This window comes from Dromiciops gliroides, chromosome 4 (genome assembly GCF_019393635.1).
Source record: "Dromiciops gliroides isolate mDroGli1 chromosome 4, mDroGli1.pri, whole genome shotgun sequence".
In the NCBI taxonomy this organism is placed as follows: domain Eukaryota; kingdom Metazoa; phylum Chordata; class Mammalia; order Microbiotheria; family Microbiotheriidae; genus Dromiciops; species Dromiciops gliroides.
In genome coordinates this window covers 459,366,188-459,390,930 of record NC_057864.1, presented here as the reverse complement: position 1 = coordinate 459,390,930, position 24,743 = coordinate 459,366,188, and the positions used below count along the sequence as shown (strand labels likewise).

At 46.1% G+C, this 24,743-nt stretch overlaps 1 protein-coding gene across 2 annotated transcripts in view; it reads left to right on the top strand.

Annotated features, from left to right (window-relative positions):
• The first annotated feature begins 1,448 nt into the window (after positions 1 to 1,448).
• Positions 1,449 to 24,743, top strand: part of RHBDL3 (rhomboid like 3) — a 73,371-nt gene continuing 50,076 nt past the window's right edge. Inside the window, exons 1-3 of one of the 2 annotated variants that reach the window (XM_043963240.1) lie at positions 1,449 to 1,768; positions 3,890 to 3,913; positions 24,581 to 24,739. In XM_043963240.1, the coding sequence (XP_043819175.1) occupies positions 1,628 to 1,768; positions 3,890 to 3,913; positions 24,581 to 24,739 (324 nt within the window). In that variant the 5' untranslated portion in view covers positions 1,449 to 1,627. The remainder of the gene's footprint in view (positions 1,769 to 3,889; positions 3,914 to 24,580; positions 24,740 to 24,743) is intronic. The other variant, XM_043963241.1, reaches the window with a different exon arrangement.

Genomic DNA, 24,743 nt, shown 5'->3' with positions numbered 1-24,743 from the left:
CAGGAAAACCTTTCCTGCAGTCCTCTGACCCTTACTAGCTTTGTGTTCTTGGGTGAGTGAATCAATCTCTCTGAGCCTCAGTTTCCTCATCTGTAAAATGGGCATAATGATAGCCCCAACCACACCAGGGTTGTTGTGAGATTCCGATTAAGTAATATTTGTAAAGGAATTTGTAAATCTTAAAGTACTACATAACTGTCGGCTTCAATAATACACAGCAATAATAAATATATAATAATCTGGAGGAGGGATTTCATTGGTGGAGAAAACTGGTGAGAAGGAAACTATCAATGCACATGGGCAATTGCTCTGCAACTTCTTGTCTCAGAGGTTCTTAACCTGGAGTCCGTAAATTAAAAAAAAACAACTTTTAATCTAATAGTTTTCTTTTGTAATCCTATGTATTTTATTTTAAGCATTTAAAAAGATGATTGTGAGAAGGATCCATAGGCTTCATCAGAGGACCCCAGAGGTCCAGGACAAAGAAAAAAGGTTAAGAACCCGTATGCTAGAACGTCTCCCGGGTTGTTTGAGGTAAAGAAGCTAGTTTGAGTTAAAGTCAGAACTAGGACTCAGGACTTCTTAAACTTTTCCCACTTTCGACCCCTTTTCGCCGGAGACATTTTTACGCGACCCTGAGTATAGCTGTATGAAATAGGTATACATAACCTTTTGCTGGTACCAAATTTTTCACGACTCCCCTCCCCCCTTCGGTTACGGTAAGAAGATTTGCTCTACACTAAGGCTGGCTCTATCCACCACGGCCACGCTGCATATTATTCATGCTCATCAGTCATGTCATCATTATGGTTATTGTTATTATTATTAAAGTGAAGGGGGGGGCCCTCCAAAACTTACTGGCTGTGGAGTCTGCATTTTTGCCAAGGGCCCTCCCCGGCCGTGCTCAGGCCTGGATCTTCGATAGCCTTCTCCCACCCACTGCCGAGGTCCCAAGCTGCTGGGCACCTGAACCTGCGCTGACCAGCGCTGTTCCTGGCCCCCCTTGGGTATGGCCAACTTGGCCCTGAAGCTCAGAGGATGGGGGTGGGAAGAGAAGGAGAGGGCTGACCGGCCCCGCCCCCGCCCCGCCTCCGCCCAGAGAAGGGGGAGGAGACTGAGACTGGGACTCAGAGCCGGGCCGCTGGCAGCGCAGCGGGGCCAGAGCGCTTGGGAAGCCGCCGCGGATAGGAGTCCGGGGCGGGGCGGCCCGGGGGCGCCCTGGCGGCGGAGCTGAGCTAAGCCGGGCGGGCCAGCCCGGGACGGGACCGAGGCCGGGGGAGGGGGCAAGCGGGGAAGGAGAGCGCAGGCAGGACAGGGGGCGGCGCCGAGAGAAGTTTGCCCCGTGCCCGCGGCGGCTCCCCGGGGCCATGGGGGCTGGAGCCCGCGGCGGCGGCGGCGACAGAGGAGGCGGCAGCGGCGGTGGCGGCGGCGGAGGAGGCGGCGGCGGAGGCGGCTGGACGCGCTCGAGCTCTCGCTCCCTCGGCCGCGGCGGCGGCGGCGGCGGCTCGCCTGCGTTAGCTGCGCCAGCTGCGCCCTGCGCGCACCGAGCCCCCCGGAGCGGCGCCGGGGCCACCGCGGAAAGTTAACTAGCCCGGCGCGCCAGGGCCCGCGCGGGACGCTCTCGGCCATGGGCGAGCACCCCAGCCCGGCCCCCGCCGTGGCCGCCTGTGCCGAGGCGGAGCGCATCGAGGAGCTGGAGCCCGAGTCCGAGCCCGAGCCCGAGCCCAAGCCCGAGCCCGAGGAGCCGCTGCCCATGGCCCCCGAGGATGTAAGTGCAACTTTCGGCTGAGGGGGGCTAGCCTGGGCTCGCCTTCTCTGCGCTGCCTTTGGGAGCAGCAGACGGGGGAGGACTGCCCTCCCCCTTCTCTCCCTCTCCCTCCCTCTTTCTCCCCTTTCTTCTCCCTCTCCCCTCCCCTTTCCACACCTTACCCCATAACCAAAAGGTCGCAACTTGGTGGTGGCTTCAAGGTGAAGCAGGACCCCCTAGGACCCATGTGCCCGCCCCAAGGACAGAAGTGTTGGGACGAGGGCATGTTATCCGGGGGGAGTCAAAGGGAAGGGTCCCCGCTCAGATCCTAACGCCTAGGAGCTGGCCACACTTAGTGCTGAAGCTGGCGGATCTTCTGGTCCACCCTCCTACCAGCTCAGAGTGGACTCTATTTCCTCAAGTTCCAACCCGCCTTCCCTTCCCCAGGGATCCCACGGGTTCTCCATTCCCGTTCCTGTGCCCCCTTGCCCCCGCCCCACCTGGGTCCCTTCGACTGGGCACCTGGGATGGAACCCCGGAGTCCGGGATCCCCGTCTTCAGCAGAGCCCCCTCCCCTCGGATGGTGCAGTGCCCGGGACACACAGTTTTCCCGCAGAGGCAGAGACGTCACCAGGAGTGACTCCCCCTCCCCTCCTCACCCCGCAACTCATGACCTACGAGACACTTTGAATCCCCAGAAGCACCATGCTGCTGCAGACTCCTCCTCCACGGTCCCTTTGCAAGAGATACCCCTTGGTGACTCCCCTCTCCTCTTCCATGCACAGTCCCCATGGATACAGGTTTTTTTTGGGGGGGGGGGAGAGGAAATGAGCTACTGTCTACCTTTCTCGCTCAAGCAAGATGAGAGACATTAGGATTCAAACTTAGACCTACCACTGGTGTCCTGGAAGTACTTGGGGGGGGGGGGGGAGAAGAACAAAATTGCTCTTAGTTTATGAGACCAGAGCTAATGGCCATATATATAGATTCCGGGGAATGAGGACTGTGATTTCTGGTGTGGGGGAGGGGCTGCCTCAAAGGTGCCCCATTCCGGGGGGCTTCCCCAGGCTGGCTGCCGAATGGGGATGCAGTTCCTCTCTGCCAGTGTTGGAGTGAGACAGTTTGGTCTCTTTCCAGGAGAAGCCCCCATCCTATCTCTGTCCTTAGCATGGAATAGGAGCTCTGCTGATATGGGAAAGGATCTACCAGCATGGCCCAGAACTAGGGAGATCTGGTGTGGCTGGAGAGAGTTTCTTAATGACTTTCTCAGAGAGCTGCAGAGGATTCCCCAGGAATACAGATTAGCCTGGCCACCCAGGTCCTCTGCCCAGGGGCCCCATGAGCCATGTCTGCCTGGGGGCCAAGTGTACGTAAGCAAAGGACCTGTTGACCTTTGTGCTGACCCCACAGACCCATCTGGATGGACCATAGATCTGGGGCAGCTCAGATTATCCTTGGGTTGTCCCTTTTGCTTTTGTGGTTAAGCAGAATCCTCCTCCTCTGCCCCATCCACTCCCACTCACCCCCAATGCCCCCAGGCTCTGTGTGTCTACTTCATTTCAAATGCTTACTTAGAGCATTTGTTAGTACTCACTGGTTTATCTAGAACCTAGGTTTGCTGCAAGTTCAGGATCCCTGCCTTCAGAGAGGTTGTGTTCTCTAAAGGCTGGATGCATGGGGAAGAGGGATGTGAGCCATGCTGGGGACCGGTCATGGGGTCATTGTACCCTTAATTAACGTGACTCATGCTGGGCTTATCTTTCCCCACCCCCTTCATCACAAGATTGAGATATTCCCTCCCTCACTCCACAAAGATGGGTCCCCCTTTGCCCTAAGAAAAAAAGGAGTTTCTGCCCTTTCTCCTCCCTGTGTTTGGTGCAGACAGTGGCTGGGGATGGGGTGGGGGAGAAATGGGTTGGAGAGGACTAGGGCTGCCCAGCTCACTGGCTCTCCTCTAGTATCTCATTGCCAATTCTGCAGCCTGGAGACCAATCTGATGCAGAAGCAGGGAGGCCAGATCAGCTGCATTTCTAATGTTACAGATGCCCTAATGCTGAGCATTTTTTTTTCTTTCTTTTCTCCTTTTCCTCCTCTTCCTCCTCCTCTTCCTCTCCTCTCCTGCACGGCTTCCCTCTCTGTCAGCACTGGAAAGTCCTGTTTGATCAGGTATGTGAGCAGTTAATTCAGCCCCCCTCCTTCCCCTGGCTCCCCCCTCCCCAGGACTATCAGTCTTCCTGCTGCGTGGGTTTCCCAGGCTTGGCTGCTCACGGAGATGATGACGTTGGCCTGTGGGCGTGGCTTGATGTGTTTCTGATCTCCAGGCATCAAAAGGAGTCCTGCTCTCTTCCCTGTATGGGTCTTTCCCCTGGGGACCGTGCCCTTTCCTCTAAGCCATTCCTTACTCCCACCCCCAAACCCATTGAAAACTTAGATGCAGATCTGATTTAATCCAAGGGAAAATCATTACTGATGATTGAACATCCTGGGGAATCCTCTGCACTCCAGTAGGCTGGAGTTGTGGGGAGTGCTGGGACAAACAATCCCATGGGTGGGTTAGCCACCATCCTTGGATTATCACTGATCTCCCAGGGTGACTCAGAGCATGCCATCTAAGGGCTGATTCACTTACTTCACTCAAGGGTTGGGGGGGCAGATGGGAGGGGGGCAATAGCCAAGGTTGGGAAATGGGATTATCTGCAGTCTTTTTTTTTTTGTTGCAATTATCTGCAGCCTTTAGGATTGCAGAGGTGAAGAGGGGGGTCAGTGTGTTTGGAAATCTTGGGTTAGAGCTGGTAAGCCCTGAAATAGACTCTGACCTTCAGGAAGGAAACCACTCTGTCCTTGGCCAGCATCTTTTCAAACCCCTCCCTTTGAGGAGACCACATAATGGATAGGTGCAGAGGAGGCAGCAGGCCAGGCCAGGTTGGGCATTTAAAAAAAGTGTAGAGGAGGCTTAAGCACTGAGCCATGGAATCGACCACTTGGATTACAGCTGAGGGTCCACAGGGGGAGAGGGGCCAGGGAGTAGATACAAGGCAGATACAAGGTAATTTGAAGGGATCACTAATAGTTGGTAGAAAAGGGGGAGATGGGGCCAGATTGTGAAATAGCTAGAATGCCAGGTGAAGGCCAGGGGCAAGTTGGCGCCCTTCTTGGTGCCTCAGTTTTATCAATTGTCAAATCAGGTGTTAGGGAGAGGTAATATCTGAGGTTCCTTCTAGCTCTAAATGCTTTGGTCCTATAATATTATCTTGTAGGTAATTGCTAGTTTTTGAGTGGAGGGTGGAGAAGGGGATGTTTTCACCAGCTGACTACCAAGTTTTAGCATGTTTGATCTGGCAATGGTATGTAGAATGAACTGGAAGTGGAGAGAGAATGGAGGCAGGGAAATGAGTAAAGAAAATACAAAACAAGTGTGAGAGAGTAAGAGTCTGGACTAAGACATAGCCAGTAAGAATGGACAGTAGTTGGAGGCAGCTCAGTGGCGCAGTGGATAGAGTACGGGCCCTAGAGTAAGGAGGACCTGAGTTCAAATCTGACCTCAGACACTTGACATATACTAGCCGTGTGACCCTGGGCAAGACACTTAACCCCAATTGCCTCACCCCCCCAAAAAAAGGAATGGACAGTAATTGACCTTAGGGGGTAGAGATCAAGAATGAAGAATTAACAGGACTTGATGACTCTGTGTGTGTGTGTGTGTGTGTGTGTGTGTATGTGTGTGTGTATTGGAGACAGGATGACGGGATCATATATTTAGGACTGGAAGAGGGGACCTTGGAAACCATAAAGTCTAACCCCTTTATTTTATAGATGAGGAAACTGAGGTACAAAGAGGTTGGGGGGGGCAGCTAGATGGTTCAGTGGATAAAGCACTAGCCCTGGATTCAGGAGGACCTGAGTTCAAATTTGGACTGAGACACTTGACACTTACTAGCTGTATGACCCTGGGCAAGTGCCTTAACCCTCATTGCCCAGCAAAAAAAAAAAAAAGAGGTTAAGAGACTTGCCCAGGGTGATGTGGCTACTGTCTGAGACAGGATTTGAACCTAGGTCTCTAAATCCAGGACTCACACTTCCCTTCTTATTTCCAACTCTAAGAGTCCTTAGCCTCCCTCAGAACTCAGCTTAAAGGGCACCTCCCACAGGAGCTCTTTCTGGCTTGTCTCCTCTCTCAGCTACTAGGGATCCCCTCAAATTACCTTGCTTCTACTTTGTGTCTATTTTTTTATGTACTTTTCTGTCTATGTGGTATTTTCTCTTACAGAATGTAAGCTCCTTGAGGGCAGAGATTGTTTTGTTTTTATCTTTGTATCTCCAGGACCTAGAACCAGGGCCTGGTGAAAAGCTGGTGCTTAATAAATGCTTGTTGTTGGATGGAGGAGTCAAAGAGAACTCCTTGGTTTGGAGCCACAAAAGCAGGTGGTAGGGGAGGAGTCTTTTTGGAGGGGGAAGAGAAAGAGTTCAGTTTTAGACATGCTAAGTTTGAAGCCACATCCCAATGGAGATATCCAACAGTTATGGGACTGAAGGACTGGAGCTATAGAATTTGGGAGTCACTATCCTCCCACAGAGGGTTCCCTAGGGACAGGGACAGTGGGGTGGGGCATGGCTTCTCAAAGATGTGAATGTGGTTTGCACAGCCTTTCACACCTGCTAGATTTAGAATTGAACAGTCTATTCTCTCTCTCTCTCTCTCTCTCTCTCTCTCTCTCTCTCTCTCTCTCTCTCTCTCTCTCCACCCCCTCTTCCTCTCTCTCTTCCTCTCTCTCTCCCTTTCTCCCTAACCCTCTGTCTCTTCCTATTCCCCCCTTACTCCCCCTCTTCTCCCCCTCCCTCCCTCTCTTTTGTTTGTCTTGTTAGTTCTTAGATTGTCTGTATTTACATTTTCAGATAAACTATTTCTGATTTGGAAAAATTATTAAGAGAGGCATTTGGGGATACCTAGAGGACAAATGTGGTCATGCCTTGCAGGGATCCGGGATGATCCTTGTTCCTCAAGCCAGAAGGAAACACTGGAGGTCATCTTTTGATATCCACCTCCCCTACAGCACTCCCTCCCCTGAAACTAAACCATCATAGACAAACAGGAATTGAGTCTCTTCTTCAAGACCTCCAGAAAATAAACTACCATAACCTCAATCAGTTAATTCATGCTCAAGATGTTTGGCCTTCTGTCTGATCTCTAGCCCACTTCAATTTGTAAATTCCTGATGATTCATTTAATAGGATTCTAATATCATTAATCTAGAACTCTAATTCTCTCATTTTACAGAAGAGGAAACTGAGGAACTGAAAGACTAAGTGAAGTCACACAGGGAGTAAGTGGAATTTGAATTCCTCTAACTCCAAATGCAGCGTTCTTTCTCCTATATCACATTGCTGCCACCACTTCCCTGTGTTTTGTCCTGTCAGTGTTCAACATATTGAGAGGGTTGTACTTTTGCCTGAGTTGATGGGGTGGTGGAACTTGACTTCTCTCTGGCCATTCACCCTTTCTGTTTGAGAGTTTCCCTCCTTCTTAGGTGGTGAGATAACCAGACCATTCTCTGACTTGGAGCCTAGAGCCCAAGGTTCAAATCTTGTCTCTGACACTTACTGGCTGTGTGATCCTGGGCAAGTCACCTAACTTTTCTGAGTGTATCATTTTTCTCATCTGTAAAATGAGGGTATTAGACTAGATGACCTCTACGGTTCCTTCCAGTTTTACATCTGTGATCTGCTTTTCTTACCACAGGGCAATAAAAGGGAATGGAGTTTTATGAAGAGATGTTCACATAGGAAGGACACCAGTTTGTACCAGGAAATGTATTTGATAGGATTTCACTTAACCCCTTTTTTCTTCCTTTGGCCCTGGTTCATCATTAGGTAAAGGGCTTGGTTCATCTGACGTGAGGAAAGTTGGGCAAAGGGACTAGGTGAATATCATCCCTATATCTTTTTTTTTTTTTTTTGCAGGGCAATGTGGGTTAAGTGACTTGCCCAAGGTCACACAACTAGTAAGTGTCAAGTGTTTGAAGCCGGATTTGAACTCAGGTCCTCCAGAATCCAGGACTGGTGCTTTATCCACTGCTCCACCTAGCTGCTTCTCATCCCTATGTCTTGCTAATTGGTGCAGTTCACTGGGCCTGGAGTCAGGAAGACAAATTCAAATCCAGCATCAGACTCTTACTATCAGTGTGACTCTGGTCAAGTCACTTAACCTCTATATGCCTCAGTTTTCTCAACTGTAAAATGAGGATAATAACAGCACCTACTATGCAGGACTGTTGTGAGGAGCAAATGAGATCATATTTGAAAATCCATTAGCACATTCTGAAGTCTTGTTTTTATCTGTTTTCTCTCACAACCTAGCTAATGTGGAGATGTTTTCCATGACTACTCTTGTATAACTTACACTGAATTGCTTGAGTTCTTGGGGTGGGCGGGTGGGAAGGGAGAGAGGAAGATAAGTTGGAACACAAAGTTTTAAAAAATTGATGTCAAAATTTGCTTTTACATGTAATTTGGAAAATAAAATTGTAAACAAACAAACAAAAGAAAAAAGAAATAAAAAGAAAATCCATTAGCACAGCGTTTAACAAATAGTAGGTGCTTAGTAAGTGCTTATTCCTTCCTTCTGATCATAGTGTGTATATATGAAAAATGTTTTTCAAATCTTATAATGATATCTATATACACACATATGTCTAGCAAATAGGTGCTTAATAAATGCTTATTCCTTCCTTCCAATTATAGTGCATATAAAATCCTTTTCAAATGTTATAATGACATATATGTATATATACTTTTATAGCAAATATTAAGTGCTTAATAAATTCTTGTTCCTCTAAATTATAATGTGTATATAAAGTCCTTTTCAGATCTTATGATATACATATATACACATATGTGTATGTGTGTGTATATATATATATGTCTAGCAAATAGTAGGTACTTAATAAATGCTTATTTCTTCCTTCCAATTATTCTGTATGCAAAGTGCCTTTCAAATCTTATAGTGATATATAGATAACATACACATATGTTTGCTATTCTTTTTAGGACAGCTAAGTGGAATAGACTATAGCATGCCTGACTTAGAGTCCAGAAACATGAATGTAAGTCCCAAATCAGATACTTAGTCCCAGTGTGACCTTAAATAAGTCACTTATGCTTTTTAGGCTCAGTTTCCTCATCTATAAAATGGATGTAGGGGGCAGCTAGGTGGCATAGTGGATAAAGCACTGGCCCTGGATTCAGGAGGACCTGAGTTCAAATCTAGCCTCAGACACTCAACACTTCCTAGCTGTGTGACCCTGGGCAAGTCACTTAACCCTCATTGCCCCCCCCACACACACACAAAATGGATGTAGCACCTATTTCACAGAGCTGGTGGGAGGACTAAGTGAGATAACCCATGTAAAGCTTTTTGCAAACCTTAAAATGCCCTAAATGCTCCTATTCCTTACAACTCTTATAGCCGTTGTTTTACACAGAGGGGGAGATGAGCCTGTCACTCACTGGCCAGTGAAATGGCATTTGAGTTTTATTTCTCACATCCCTACACACACACACACACACAGCCCAAATATATCTGAGTGTATCTCCAAAGAGGCAAGGAGAAAGGAGCTAGTTAAATAGGAAATTCATACGTGACCTTGGGCAAAGTCACCTCAACTCTCCAAGCCTTAGTAACTTCATCTACAAAATAAGATGGTTGTGTGGTCTCTGAGCTCCCTTCTAGACTGAAAGGATTCTTTGATCCTACTGATTCCCTTGGTCTCAGTTTCCCTATCTGTAAAATAAGGGGGTTGGACTAGTTCTGAAGTCCCCTTCTGTTCTAAATCTGATCCTCCAGACCCTATTCACATTCTGGGCCTGTTTTCTCATTTGTAATTTGAGGGGGTTGAGCCCTTTAACCTTTAAAGTCCCCTAGATCCAAATTATTGATCATCAGTGGGGTGCACAGACTAGGAATTCTATTTCTAGTGGTAGGGATAGATTTGAGTTGATGGGTTTGCACTCTTTTGTTTCACAGTGACCTGGATTTATGAGATGCTTGGCCCAGGAAACAACGAGGTGATTGGCCCACATAGGGATCAAACCCATGACCTTTGCCTTGTTAGCCTAGCAGAGTAGCCACACACACACACACACACACACACACACACACACACACACACACACACACACACACAGCTAATAAGCTACAGATGCTTCTTAGGGTGTTGGGGTAGAGAATATAGTGATATCAAACTTCTCAAAAATTTGGCATACTGGTCTCTTTTCTAAGCTGCTCTGCTGTGGGAGTGGGATTCTGGATGAGGTCATCCAGTTTCTGACTATTAGGATCTGAGTGACCTTGGACAAGTGGTTTCACTTTCCTGGGCCTGTTTCCTCCTTTAAAATGAGGGGATTAGACTCCGTGGACTCTGAGAACTCTGATCCCTTGACTCTGCCCTGAGAACCCACTCTCCATGATTCATATCTTTGTCATATGACCAGGCACATCTTAGACAGCTGATGAATTAAAAAAAAAAAAATACTTCTGAGACATTGGCCCTGGTAGAGCCGCAGCTGTCAGGGCTTGCCTTTTCCCAAACTAGAGAGGCTCCTATAAGGAAAGATACTGTTTTCTTCCCATCTGATTTTCCTCCATTGGTCCCTCCCCTCTTGGATCTCCCATATGGAGACCCTCCACATCCCCTGACCCTAAAGCCTCATCTCATTTGCAGTCCTCTGGCAAGGCTCAAGGGGACTCTGGGAAAAGGGGAACAGACAAGAGAACTGAATAGATTATACAGGCTCAGAGGGAGAAACACCTGCCCCTGAGGCTGTGTCATCTGCTGCTGCTCCAAGACCCCATGTCCCTGGAACATGCGATTAATGAGCTGAGAGAAGGGCTCCCAGAGAAAGACAAAGGGAAGGGGCTTAAAACGAACTTTCAGAACTCATCCTCTATCTCCCACTTCCCACCTCCTTACCCCAACTAGCCCTATACATTAAAAATAATTTTTTTAAGATATTCTAAGCATGACAAACACCAATGAAAATGAACCTTTTTATCACTGAAGAACAGAAAATAGGATTGTATATGAAACCAAGAATCTAATTACACACAACTTGAAGGGTTTTTTTAAAGCATCTACTCAATTCTACATGATAGTTCCAAAGCTTTCATGCCTTTCTGTTATGCCTCCTGAATCTCAATTAGCCACTGGAGTCTCCTCTGTGCATTTTCTTTAAATGTTCCATTGATGCCCTATTCTTTTTTGCTGACATTACTATTATTAGGGGGTCCTATGGTGGTGGAGTAGATTGAGTGCTGAACCTGGAGTCAGGAAGACATGAGTTCAAATACTGCTCCGGATAGTAGTTGTCTGACCCTGGGAAAAGCACTTAACCTTCCTCAGCTTTAGTTTCCTCACCTGTGAAATGGGCACAGTAATAACACCTGCCGGCTAGGCTTATTATGGGTTTCAAATGAGATAATATTTATAAAACACTTTGCAAACCTTTCAGGGCTTTATAAATACTAGTTATCATTATCATCACTAGGTATCCTCTATCATCAATTCAACCCTCCCCCCTCCAAAAAAAGAACTCCTACATTTATAAGTTAGCTTAGCCAAGCAAAACACACCCATACCTTGACCACACCTAAAAAGATATGTCTTATTCTGTATGTCCAATCTGTCACGTCTCAGGAAGGAAGTAGGAAGCTTTCTTTATCATTGGTCCCCTGAAATCTTGATTAGTCATTGCATTGATTAGACAGTCTGTCAGTCAGACAGACAATAAACATATTGTGCCAGGCACTATGCTAAGAGTTAACAACCAAGGCTACACCAGAACCAGCCAGCCATTCACAGATCTACCTTTAGCATCTATCCCCCATAGCCTCCAACAGTTATGGTGTTTTTTTTTTTTAACTTGGAAAGTTGTTTTAATCTGCACTTCTTTCATTAATGATTTGGAGCATTTTTTCATATTGATGTTGATACCTTGCTTTTCTTCTTTTTAAGAACTGCCTGTTAGCTGGCAGGGGGCGGCTAGGTGGCGCAGTGGATAAAGCGCCGGCCCTGGATTCAGGAGTTCCTGAGTTCAAATCTGGCCTCAGACACTTGACACTTACTAGCTGTGTGACCTTAGGCAAGTCACTTAAGCCCCATTGCCCTAAAAAAAAGAACTGCCTGTTCACATATCTTTTAAATAGTATTTTATTTTATTTTTTTTCCAATTACATGTAAAGATAGTTTTCAGCATTTATTTTTGTAAGATTTTGCATTCCATTTTTTCTCCCTCCTTTTCTTCCCTTCCCTCTCCTGAAGCCAGCAAGCAATCTGATATAGGTTATAGATTACAATCATGTTAAACATATTTCCACATTAGTTATGTTGCTGTTCATGTCTTTTGACCATTTCTTTATTGGGGAATGAATGGCTCTTGTTTTCAAATATTTGAATCAGTTCTGTATACATTTTGGATATCAGGCTTTTAGCAGAAAAACTTACCACAAAGATTTTCCCCAGTTGACAATTTCCCTTTTAATTCTAGCTGCATTGATTTTGTTTGTGTAAAAGCTCTCCAATTTTGTGTATCGAAATCATCCATCTTGTATACAGTTCATTTCTCTATCCCTTGCCAGTCAAGAACTCTTCCCTTATTCATAGTTATGAATGGTATCTCTTTCCATGTTCCTTGAATCTATTTATGATGTGACCTTTTAGGTCTAGGATATATATCCATTTGGAGCTTATTGTGGCATATGGTGTGAAAGCTTGGTCTAATTCTAATTTCTGTCAGATTGCTTTTCAGTTTTCCTAACAGCTGGGGTCTTTGAGTTTAGCAAATCCTGTGTATGCTTTTGTGATTGTTTTTGTCTCACTGATCAACTTTCTTATTTTTTAGCTAGTGCAAAATAGTTCTGTTGATTATTGCTTTGTAGTATGATTTGAGATTGGGTGCTGCTAGACCCCTTTACTTGCCATTTTTTCATCATTTCCCTTGAGATTTTTGACCTTTTGTTCCTCAAATGAATTTTGTTTTGGTTTGTTTTGGTTTTTTTCCCTAGCTCTTTAAAATAATCTTTGGGTACAGAAAGGAGAGATATGATTGGGTAAAATTCTCTGGAGGAATCATTGCCAGAGGGCTCAGAGCATGAAACTTTTACCCTTGCCTATCTTTATTAATGTTGACTGCATTGATTACTCCACATGGAATCTTTTTTTTTTTTAAGTGAGGCAATTGGGGTTAAGTGACTTGCCCAGGGTCACACAGCTAGTAAGTATTAAGTGTCTGAGGCCGGATTTGAACTCAGGTACTCCTGACTCCAGGGCCAGTGTTCTATCCACTATGCCACCTAGCTGCCCCCTCCACATAGAATCTTTTCTTTCTTTCTTTCTTTTTTTGTGAGGCAATTGGGGTTAAGTGACTTGCCCAGGGTCACACAGCTAGTAAGTGTTAAGTGTCTGAGGCCAGATTTGAACTCAGGTCCTCCTGAATCCAGGGCCGGTGCTCTATCTACTGCGCCACCTAGCCACCCCCACATAGAATCTTAAGAGCTGGGGCAGCTCCAGCATTTCACAAGACTGAGTATGGCTCTATTGGGCTGAGCCATTGACTAGTGGTGTATGTGTTTGTACAGTTCAGAAGTGAGCATCTTTCCCCTAGAGATGACCCGGGTTGGGGAGATCATAGCATCATCCATCTAAGGCTGGGATAGACCTCAGAGGCCAACCCCTCATTTTGCAGATGTGGAAACTCTAGCCTAGGGAAGTGACTTGTCCAAGTTACCTAGGTAATAAATATCAGAGACAGAATTTGAATCCTCCAACTTCAAAACCAATTTCCCTTCTATTGCACTGTGATGATTGACATTCAGGATTGTTGTTCAGTGGAAAACGGATTAGATCTGTTCTGTTTAGTCCCAGAGGAAGGAACTAGGACCAATGGATGGAACTTCCATTGGTGGCCAATTTAGATTTCAGGTAAGGGAAAGCTTGTCAATAATTACAGAGCACAATGGGACACCTAGGGGAGGTAGTGGGTTCCCCATCACCAGAAATTCCTGCAAAGCTGGAGAAGGGAACAAGTTCAGGTATGGTTCACATAAGATGGCCTTAAGCAAAACAAATTCCTTTCTTGGCCTTGTCCAAAAAATAGATGTTTCTTTCTATACCCTGAGGCCATCACCTCTCTGTCAGGAGGAGGCAGCTGATGTGATTTATCAGGGCTCCTCTGGGATTGTGCCAACACCCTCATTTTTTGGATGAAAAAACTGAGGTCTAGGGAGGTAAGTGGTTTACCCAAGATCACGAAGGTAGCAGAGATAGGATTTGAGCCCAGGATGTCTGACTCCAAATTGAGATCTTCTACCCCACGACCAACCGTGCCTCCTTAAAACTCTGTGTGACCTTGGGAAAATCAGTTAACTTCCCTGGGCCTCAGTTTCCTAATTGTCCTCCCCAGCTTTTGCTATCCTTCTCTGCCTCATGAAATCCTTCTCCTCCTCCAAGATATAGTTTCATGAAGCCTTTTCTGATCCATACCAACTGCTAAGTATTCTCCCACCTCTCCTTGTATTTAACTTTTGTTCACTGGTTTTTCAGTTGTGTCTGACTCTTTGTGCCCCGATTTGGGGTTTTCTTGGCAGAGATGCTGGAGTGGTTTGCCATTTCCTTCTCCAGTTCATCTGACAGATAAGGAAACTGAGGCAAACAGGGTGAAGTGACTTGCCCAGAGCTAGCAAGTGTCTGAGGTCAGATTTGAACTCAGGAAGATGCATCTTCCTGGCTTCAGGCCCAGTGTTCTACCCACTATCTTCCCCTATTTAACTATTTATATTTATTCTCCTTTGTATGTACCTGTTGTCTTCCTCCAATGGAATGTAAGCTCCTTGAGGGTAGGGACTGTGTAATTTTTGACTGCAATCCCAGCACCTGGCACCATGCCAAATACATAGAAGAAACAGCAAGCTAGTTAACTGATTGATCTGTAAAGTGGGTAAGGGTAGATTAAATGGTCTCTGGAGACCCTTCTACCTCTAGATCTATGGTCACATGACTCTTTTCTGTAGCACAGTGGATCGAGTACTAGGCCTGGAGTCAGCAAGACCTGAGTTCAAATTTAGCCTCAGGTACTAGCTGCATGAACCTGGGAAAGTCACTTAACCTATCTGCCTCATCCCTTTCCTCATCTGTAAAATGAGGATAATAATAGCACCTACCTTCTGGGGTTGTTGTAGGGAGGAAATGAGATATTATTTATAAAGCACTTCACAAACCTTAAGCAGCTATATAAGTGCTAGCTATAATGACTATTGTTGTTATCTTTATGTTAACCCTTTTCTAGCTTGCATAGAATCAGTGTAAGGACAAACGTGATTTATTTTTGGTAGTAAAAAGCATCGTGAAAAGGTAGGGTGGCGTGATTTATGGAGCACTTTCATTATTCCCACTTGCAATTGAAAAGTGCTGGAGTGGTGTTGCTCCCCTCCCACCCCCCTCACCCCCAGCAGCTGCTGGCCTGAGCTTTATTGATGGGAGGCTGTAAATGTCTGTGAATGCTTAGAGTAGGGCTTGGGTTGCTGGGTTGGTCAGCTCCACAGAGCAGTAACCCCCTGGGGAGGCTTGTCAATTCCACACAGCTCAGGTTCATGATTGAAAAAGGTAAATAGATAGTCAAGTCAACTATCCAAGTCTCTCCCTTCCCCTCAACCCCTGAAGTAAAGACATCTGCTGTTCTGTACTTTTCCTCTTAGGGCACATGCTGTTCTGATAATGATAATAGGCAGCATTTGTACAGTGCTTTAAGGTTTGCAAAGGATTTTGTGTATATTTTCACATTTGAGCCTTGAAGTAGGTGCTAATGTCAACCCCTCCCCCACTTTTTACAGATGGGGAAACAGCTTTTAGTGACTTACTTACTCAGTGTCACATAGTAAGTGACTGAGGTAGGATTTGAACTCAGGTCTTCCTGAGACAAGTTTAGCACTCTACTATGCCATTCAAGTGCTTGATGGATGATGGGGGTTGGCTGCTGAGGTTTGGAGAAGTTAAAGTTTGGGAGAAGCTAAATGGCTGGCTTCCCAGACAGTGTGACTCTCGAGGTTATTTAAAGTTTCTTGAACCCAAATGGGACTGCTCTCTTCTGTATCCTGGGCACCAGGATCTTCCTCTATCCTTTTTGGTGAGCGTTTGGGATTACTGAGAATGACTGCAGGAGAATTATGAGGAATGATGAGGAAACAGAAATGGAGAAATGGTTAGAAAACTAGAAAGGCACCACCTGACCAAACTATATTTTGAATTTATCTATGTACATGTTGTTGCCCACCCTCCCTCTCCTAGAGAATATAAGCTCTTTGAGGGAGAAAACTGGATCATAGGATTGTAAATGCAGAGCAGGAGAGGACCTCAGAGGTCAGCCAAAAGAAATATACACTCCCTTTCCAATTTTTATTTTTAAAATGCTTATTACCATTTTGGTTTTTACATCCCTTGCATTTCCCAGTAGATGCCTCCTCTCTCCCTCCCAGAGATCCAGCCCTTTATAACAAAGAATAAGCAAGGGGAAAATAATCCATTCAGCAAAACTAACCCACATATCAACCAAGTTGGTATTATGGAGAGTGTTCCATACCCACAGTATCTGACCTTTGCAAAGAAGGAAGAGTGGTACCTTCTTACCTCCTTTAAGGCCAAGATGGGTCATTGTAATTATGTTCAGTTTTATTGTCTTGATGTTTCTCCCATTTACATAGTAGTCATTGTCTATACAGCATTGTTTTCCTGGTTTGATTTGTCTCTGTTTGCATCAGTTCATAGAAATCTTATTGTTCTTCTCTGAATTCTTCATATTCTTTGTTTCCTAAGGAACTGTAATATTCCATTAAGTGCATGTACCACAGTGTGTTTAGCCATTTCCCAGTTGCTAAGCATCTAATTTGTCTCCAGTTGCTTTCCACTACATTGAATATTATTATAAATATTTTAGTGTCTATAGAGCCTTTCTTTTGATCATTGACCTCCTTGAGGGATATGCTTCGCTTTATAGAAAAGGAAAGAGACGAGTGAAGTGATAAGTGTGTCACCATTACACAAGTAATGGGTGACAGAGATGAGATTTTAACCTGGGTCTTTTGGCCCATAATCCATCATTCTTTCCACTGCACCCTGCTGCCTCAGTGAATCTGCCATAGGTTCATATATTTCAAGTCCGAAGGGCATTTAGAGGTCAATGAGTGCAACTCCATCATGTTGCAGATGAGAAACTGAGCCCCAGACTGGTAAAGTGACTTGCCCAGGGTCACACAGGTAGTAAGTTCCAGAAGTGGTATTTGCATCAGTTTGGGAGCTGGGAGCTCCTGGGATGACAGAACTAAGGCACTCTGCTAACTGCCCAGGTTAGGTTAAATTAAATACTCATATTTTCTAAAGCTCTGCCTGGAGAGACCTCCCACCTTCCTCTTCATCCTGCCTAGGGGGAGGCATAAAATTTACTCTATTTGTATACACAGTTTAAGTGCCAGGTTGTACCTGGTTGTGCAGCTAATCTGGTACTTCCTGGGGTTCCTCCTTCCCAAAATGATTTGGAGCTGTCCTGTCCTTAGTGCTGACTCACCTTCATGACCAGCCTTGTTAGACACAGCCTTGTGCTTTCACAGACCTCAAACTGGAAGGGACCTTAGAGGTCATCTGGTTCAATCCCTTCATTTTACAGATGAGGAAACAGGCCCAGAGAGTAGAATTAACTTGCCCAAAGTCACACAAGTAGTAAATGACAGAAGCAAGATTCAAACTCCGACCATTTGGCCACTGAACTGTGCTACCTGAGATCATGCCATATGATGGATGAGGAAAGTGAGGCACAAAGAAATCAGAATCCAGTTTCCTCAGCTCTGAATCAAGATCCTTTTTCTTTGAACACCCCTTCCCCATCCTGAGGAGATAGGGAGAGGTGCCAGGCAGTGTCTGTAGCTACTTGGGGTATTAGAGTGTCAGGGAAAGGGTTGAGGAAGGGGAGGTGCAGTATGTCTGAGAGCCTGGTGCTGGGGAGAGGAGGAGCTGGGGGGGATTAGGGGGCCAGAGGGCGGGGGTGCAGGCTGGATTAAAAATTCCCGCTGAGCCGCTTGAGGCTCTTTTCAAGGCCTTGGCAGGTGGGTGGGAGGAGGGGACTTGTGGGGGCTTCTCCTATAGTGCCAGCACTTTGTGTTAATGGGCTCCCCATTGGGCCCATTTAGCCTCCCTCTGCTCCCCCCAGCCCTTTCAGGCTGCATCTTTAACTTGGCCTTATGCCTCATTTGGAGCCCCAGCCACCCTGGGTGCTATTCAGAGCTCTACTGCCTTGAGGCTACTCCCTTAACCCACAGGTTCAATTCATTTCTCCCAGCTGGGCCCCGTAGCCCCATTCATTGCTCACATTCCTCCATCAAGCCAGGCTTGGGCTGTCCAAGCCACCACCCCCAACCTTCCCTTCTGATTCAGACCACCCCTAGGCTGCTCTGCACTTACTCTTTCTCCATTCCCTAATTTAGATACACCTCCCTTCCTTGGGGGGTGGGGGGGATGGTCCTAAGGTAGTGAACCAACCTATGGACTCTTCTGAGAAGAATGTTTTTAATGCATAAAACAAAATGAATAGAATTAAAAGGAAAAGCAATCATACTGAAATAGTTATAAATTTTTTTAAGTTTTTGAACCCTAAATTAAGACCCTTCCCTTAGGTTTTAGGACCTCCCTTTCAATCAGATCAGCCCTCTCAGATAAATCCAGGACGTGATATAATAGGGGGAGGGATGGGGGGTTTATGGTATTAATTAAAACAATAGAGTCTTTATTGCCTTTTGTTTTTTGGAGTTAACTTGTTCTGAAGGCTCCTAATGAGGACTCCAGCCCAAACATTTTCATCTTATGTCTGCAAAGTAGGAGGGGATGGGGCACTTTGCGGCAGAAAGAGGCTGGAGGAGTAGTCTTGTATGTCAGAGCCAATCAAGAACAGAAGCTGTTATAATTAATAACCACAGAAACAATTCACTTTATCCAACTGGCTGTAGTCAGCAGAACATTAAATAAGTTTAACTGTAAGCAGTGAACATTCATGAAGCACCTACTATGTGCCAGGCACATAAGTACTGGTGATACAAAGAAAGGTGAAAGACAACCCTTTCTTTCAAGGAGCTATGCAAACAACTCAGTTTCCTCATCTGTCAAATGAGCTGGAGAAGGAAATGGCAAACCACTCCAGTATCTTTGCCAAGAATACCCCAAATGGGGGTCGTGAAGAGTCAGACAGAAGTAATCAACTAAACAACAACAAAAGCAAACAAAGTATAGCCAGGGTAAGTTAGAGATAATCAACAGAGGGAGGACACTAGAATTAAGGGGATTGGGGCAGGCTTCCTGTAGAAGGTGGAATTTTAGCTGGGATTTGAAGGAAGTCGGGAGTTGGAGACAATGAGGGAGAGTATTCCTGGCATGCGGAGACAGCCAGTGAAAATGCCCTCAATTGGAAAATGGGGTTATCCTGTTTGAGAAACATCAAAGAAGCCCATGCCCATGGATCCAAGAGTTCACAGTATGTGGGGGCAGGGGTGGGGTAATTATGAGTAAGAAGAGTGGAAAGGTGGGAGGCCAGTAGAGGTGGTGAGGGGCTTTGAAGACCAAACAGAGGATTTCGTATTTGATCCTAGAGGTAACAGGAAGCCATTAGAGTTTATGAGCAAGGAGATGGTGGCACTTTACAAAGATCATTTTGATAGTTGAGTGGAGGATGGATAGGAATGGGAGGAGATTTTAAGGAAGGAAGACCAACCAACAGCAGGCTATTGTAATAGTTCAGGCATGAGGTGATGAGAGTCTGTGCCAGAGTGGTGCTGGGTCTAAATGAGAGATGTTGACTTCAGCAATGGATTGGATATAGCAGGGAAAAAAGAAAGTGAGAAGTGAAGGATGATACATATGCTGTGAGCCTGGGTGACTAAGAGAATGGTGGTATCCTCAACTGTAATAGAGAAATTAGGAAGAAGAGAGGGTTTGGGGAGAAGGAAAATGAATCCCATGTTGGATATATTGAGTTTAAGATGTCTATAGGACATACAGTTTGAGATGCCCAGTGAGTAGTTGGAGATATGAAAGTGGAGGCTAAGCAAAGAAGTTAGGTCTAATTGAGTAGATTTGAGAATCATCAACATAGAGGTGATCATTGAATCCATGAGAACTGATGAGATCACCAAGTAAAATAAATACTAGAGTAGGAGAAGAGATTAGAGCCCTGTGGGCCTCCCATACTTAATGGGCATTCTGGACTGAAAATCAATCCAAGGAGACTTCTCAGGACACTGAGAAGGAGCAATCATGTAGGAAGGAAGAGAATCAGTATAGAGAAAAGGAGGGTGATGGACAGTGTTAGACTCTTCAGAGAGGTCAAGAAAGATGAGGATCAAGAAAAGGCCATTGGATGGCACAATTTAAAAACCAATGGTAACTCGAGAGAGATCAGTTTCAGTTGAATGTTGAGGGTAGAAGCCAGATGGTAGAGAGTTAAGAAGAGAATGAGAGGAAAGGAAGGGGAAAGTTCTATCGTAGGTAGCTTTGTCGAGATCAGCCACAAAAGTGAGGAGAGATATGGAATGATAGCAGAGATGGATGGATCAAGGGAGGACTTTTTTGAGGATTATGGAGACAGACCCACGTTTGTTGGCAGTAGGGAAGCAGCCAAGAGATAGAGGGAGATTGAACATAAGTGAGACTGCAGGATAAATCCTTTCTATCCAAACCCCATCAAAGAAGAATGAGATAATAATAACAGCTGGCATTTTGATAGTGTTTTAAGTTTGTAAAGCACTTTACAAATATCTCATTTGATCCCCACGGCAACCCTGGGAGGTAGATACTTTTATTATCCCCACTTTATAGGTGAGGAAACAGAGGCAAAGGTTAAATGACTCACCCAAGGTCATATGGCTAAGGAAGTGTCTGACATCACATTTGAACCCAATTCTTCCTGACTCCAGGTTCAGTGCTCTAACGGACATATTATGCTTTACAATTTACAAAAACATTTACCAAAAAAAAAACCACTCTGCAAATGTTATCTCACCAAAGGCTCATAGCAGCCCTGTGAGCTAGTTATTACAGGTATTAAAGATGGAGACAGGACCTGAGATTTCATTGTCATAGGAAACTCCCAGTTGAGGAAACTCATTCCACCACTGTGGGTCCCTATCTTCTGTACAGTTTGGTCTTATTTGTCTAAAATTCTTGAAGGCTGAGTGACTTGTTCAGGGTTACCCAGTCATTGTATGTTGGAAACAGGACTTGACCCCAAATCTTCAAGGCTTGGAGGACAGCCTTCTCTCCACTGAACCACACTGCTGTTTTCCTAGAAAGATGATGTTCCCCATTTTATAGATAAGGAAGATGAATGTCTGAGATGTTACATGATTTGTCCATGGTCCTGGAGCTATAAGACAGACTTCCCACTGGGGGCAAGTTTTTCTTTCAAAATTGACTTGCTCGTTGGTTCTTCTCAGGGGGAAGGCAGGCTTCCTCCCTAAGCTTAGAATTTCATTTGGTGGGAGCCAAGGGTGATGGAGGTGTGGGCCCCCTCCTGCCCTGGTACTCACCCTCTTCTCCCACCCTTCTGTCTTTACGTAAATGGTTTTTTGTTTTGTTTGTAGCTATTTTCCTCTATCCTCTACCTTCCTTTCTATCAGCCTGTGCCCAGCTCCCTCTTCTGAATACTATTTTTGCCCCTGTCTTACCCACTGTTGGGGCTGATTGGTCAAGTGATGCCTGCCCAGCTGTGTCTAGGAGGCTCCTATTGCTGCTGTCCTCCCTTTGGCCCTCGTGTGCGCTCAGCTGTCCCAGACATCTTGTTAGTAGGGGTGCCAGTTTCCCCTCTGGTTGGCCCATCTGGCCCCAATTTGAAGGGGCAAGATTTTGGCAGAGAGATGCCTCGGCCTCACTCCAATTCATTTTCTAGCTCATCCACTCCCCACTAGGACCCCAGTCATGTGCTTGTGGGAGGGTAAGGGTATGGGGAGCAGAGGGCAAGCACGGTCACAGGGACAATGGGGGAATACCCAGGGGATGGAGGAGAGCAGGTGGTCCTTTGTCTGGAGATGCAATGAGGGCAGATGGCCCCTCTCCCTGAGCCCACCCTCCCCACCCCCACCCGAAGCTCGAAGACTGGTCTCCCAAAGGATGGGGGGATGATGTCAAATTCCTCGAGGACCTATTGGGAGCATATTGGTGGTGACTTAGCTACAGCAAATGTTTGTCCATTCAACTCTTTCTCTAATAGACAAAGGATAGGTTCAGGGTTTTTTTGGGGGGGAGTCAGGGAAGAGAGAAGGATATTAGTGGAGAAGCTCTCTGGTAAGATAGTGTAGCCTCCTGGTGCTGTTTTAGGATCTTAGATCTAGAGCTGAAAGGGACCTTAGAGGCCATCTGGTACAACCCCTTTATTGTACAGATGGGGAAACTGAGACCCAGGGAGGTGGAGACTTGCCTATGGTACATAGGCAGTTAGTGGCAGGAGAAGGATTTGAACCCAGTTCCTCTGATTCCAAATCCGGGGCTCTTTACACTATACCTTGGTGCCTCTCTCAGAGGGGGAGAGCAGGATAGAGCTCCTCTACTGTAACTTGTGCTAGAGCTCAACAGTGTCCCTGATAAGCTCTCATCCAGCCACCCTTTAAAGACCTCCAGTGATGGGGACCTCACCACCTCCCAAGGCAGTCCATTCCCGTTTTCAGCAGTTTGCCTAATTAGGGAGTTTCTTCCATCTAGCCAGCTGACAGCTGCCTCTCTGCAGATTTAGGAATCCTGCCTGGATTCCTGACTCTTTCCCTCTGTGGGCGAGAGAAGCTACTGCCTTGTCATCAAATTAAATGAAGCACCCACCTGCCAGGCAGCACCAGGCCGACTGTGGAGCTCGCTGGATCAGCTCTCAGGGGACTCATCACCCCGTTCCTGCCCCTGGCTTGGCCTGCTAATGATGCTCAGCCCTGAGATTTCCAGCCTCCCCAACCCAGCTCATTTAGGCCAGGGGGGCCTCGCTGGTGTCCTGGGGATGTCAGCTCCCCAGCCTTCCTGGGCCAGGTCCCCGTGAGCCCAGAGCCAGAACAGAGAAGCCCCCTCCTTTGCTGGACTACAGGATGGCATAGAGCTGGGGGGTGGGGGAGGGGGGGTGGAGAATGAATTGCCTGGCCTCTTGCTAAAGACCAAGCATATCCACCACACAGAGCCAGTGCACACACCCTGGGGGAATCACCTCTTCCCAAAAGCTGTGGATCAGGAAGACAGGACAGAGACCCTGTGCATGATGGGATGGCACCATGCTCAGAGCACTAGATTTGGGGTCCTAGCCCAGCTCTACCCCTTATCAGTTTGATGACCCTGGATAGGTCATTGCCCCATTCTGAGCTTCAGTTTCTTTGTGAAAGGGGGCGGAGTTGGGCAATCTCATATGATCCCTTCTACCTCAAAAGTTCAATGGTTCTAGTATCTTATGTCTCGGGGCAAAGCAGTCGAAGAAATGATTCTGAAGTTCTTTGGCCAAAGGCAGAAGGCATGAGGCCTGATAGGAAATGAATGGAAGAATAATACATTTTTAATAATAACATGTATATGGAGTTTTAACGTTTGCAAAATGCTTTACATACATAGTTGAGCCTCACAACAACTCTATGAGGTAGGTACTGCAATTATCCCCATTTTAAAGAGGAGGGAACTTCATCTGCAATGCTTTCCCCTCTCAGAACTTTTTCCATATACTCTGTTTACATTTTGTTTATTGTTAGGGGCAGCTAGGTGGTGCAGTGGATAAAGCACCAGCCCTGTATTCAGGAGGACTTCAGTTCAAATCTGACCTCAGATACTTGACACTAGCTGTGTGACCCTGAGCAAGTCACTTAACCCTCATTGCCCTGCCAAAAAAAAACCCAAAACCAAAGTTTTAAGGGGGCAGCTAGGTGGTGCAGTGGTTAAAGCACTGGCCCTGGATTCAGGAGGACCTGAGTTCATATCCAGCCTCAGACACTTGACACTTTGTGACCCTGGGCAAGTCACTTAACCCTCATTGCCTAATAATAATAATAATACATCTTGTTTATTGTTTCCACCAGAATCCCCCTGCCCCCCCCCCCCACAGAAAGTAAGCTCCTTGAGGGCAGGGACTGAATTTTTGCCTTTCTTTGTGCTCCCAAGCACTTGGCGTGGCTCCTGGAAGAGAGCACTTAATTAATGCCTACTGAATGCTACCAAGATAAACGATGGGCTCAGAGCTGCTGGTCTAAATTCTTCTATTCATATGCATATACATAGATGTATGTACATGCATATACATGTGTGCGTATATACACACATCTCTGTGTGCACATATACATATGTGTGTACATGGACATATGTACATATAGATTACATAGCCAATGTGGGAGTTTGTTTTGCTTAGTTTTATGTTTGTAATAGGTTATGTTTTTCTTACTTTCTCAATGAGGGGGGTGAGAGTGGAAGTGGGAGGGAGAGAATTCAGACCTGAAAATAAAATAAAATTGAATCTAAAAAAAGAGAGAACTTTTTTTTTTAAAGCTCCTAATAAATACATGAGTTCTTGTTGGCCTGACTTGAACCTGAGAGAGGGGAAGAGATTTGCTAGGGCTCATACAGCAAAGAAGTGTGGGAGATAGGATTCTAACTTGGGTCTTCCTGACTCCCAGTCCTGAGCTGTAGCCAAGAAGCCCAGATGAGACCCAAGGGATGGTGAAGAAGGAACCGGGCTTGGGTTGGATCCAAAGAGGATCCGTAATCTCCTTCTGATGCCCCTGCTGTCTCCTTCCTTCTGCAGTTCGACCCTGGGAACACTGGCTACATCAGTACAGGCAAGTTCCGGAGCCTCTTAGAAAGCCATGGGTCTGAGCTGGACCCACACAAGAGAGAGGTTCTTCTGGCCCTTGCCGACAGCCATTCGGATGGACACATCTGCTACCAGGATTTCGTCAACCTGGTGA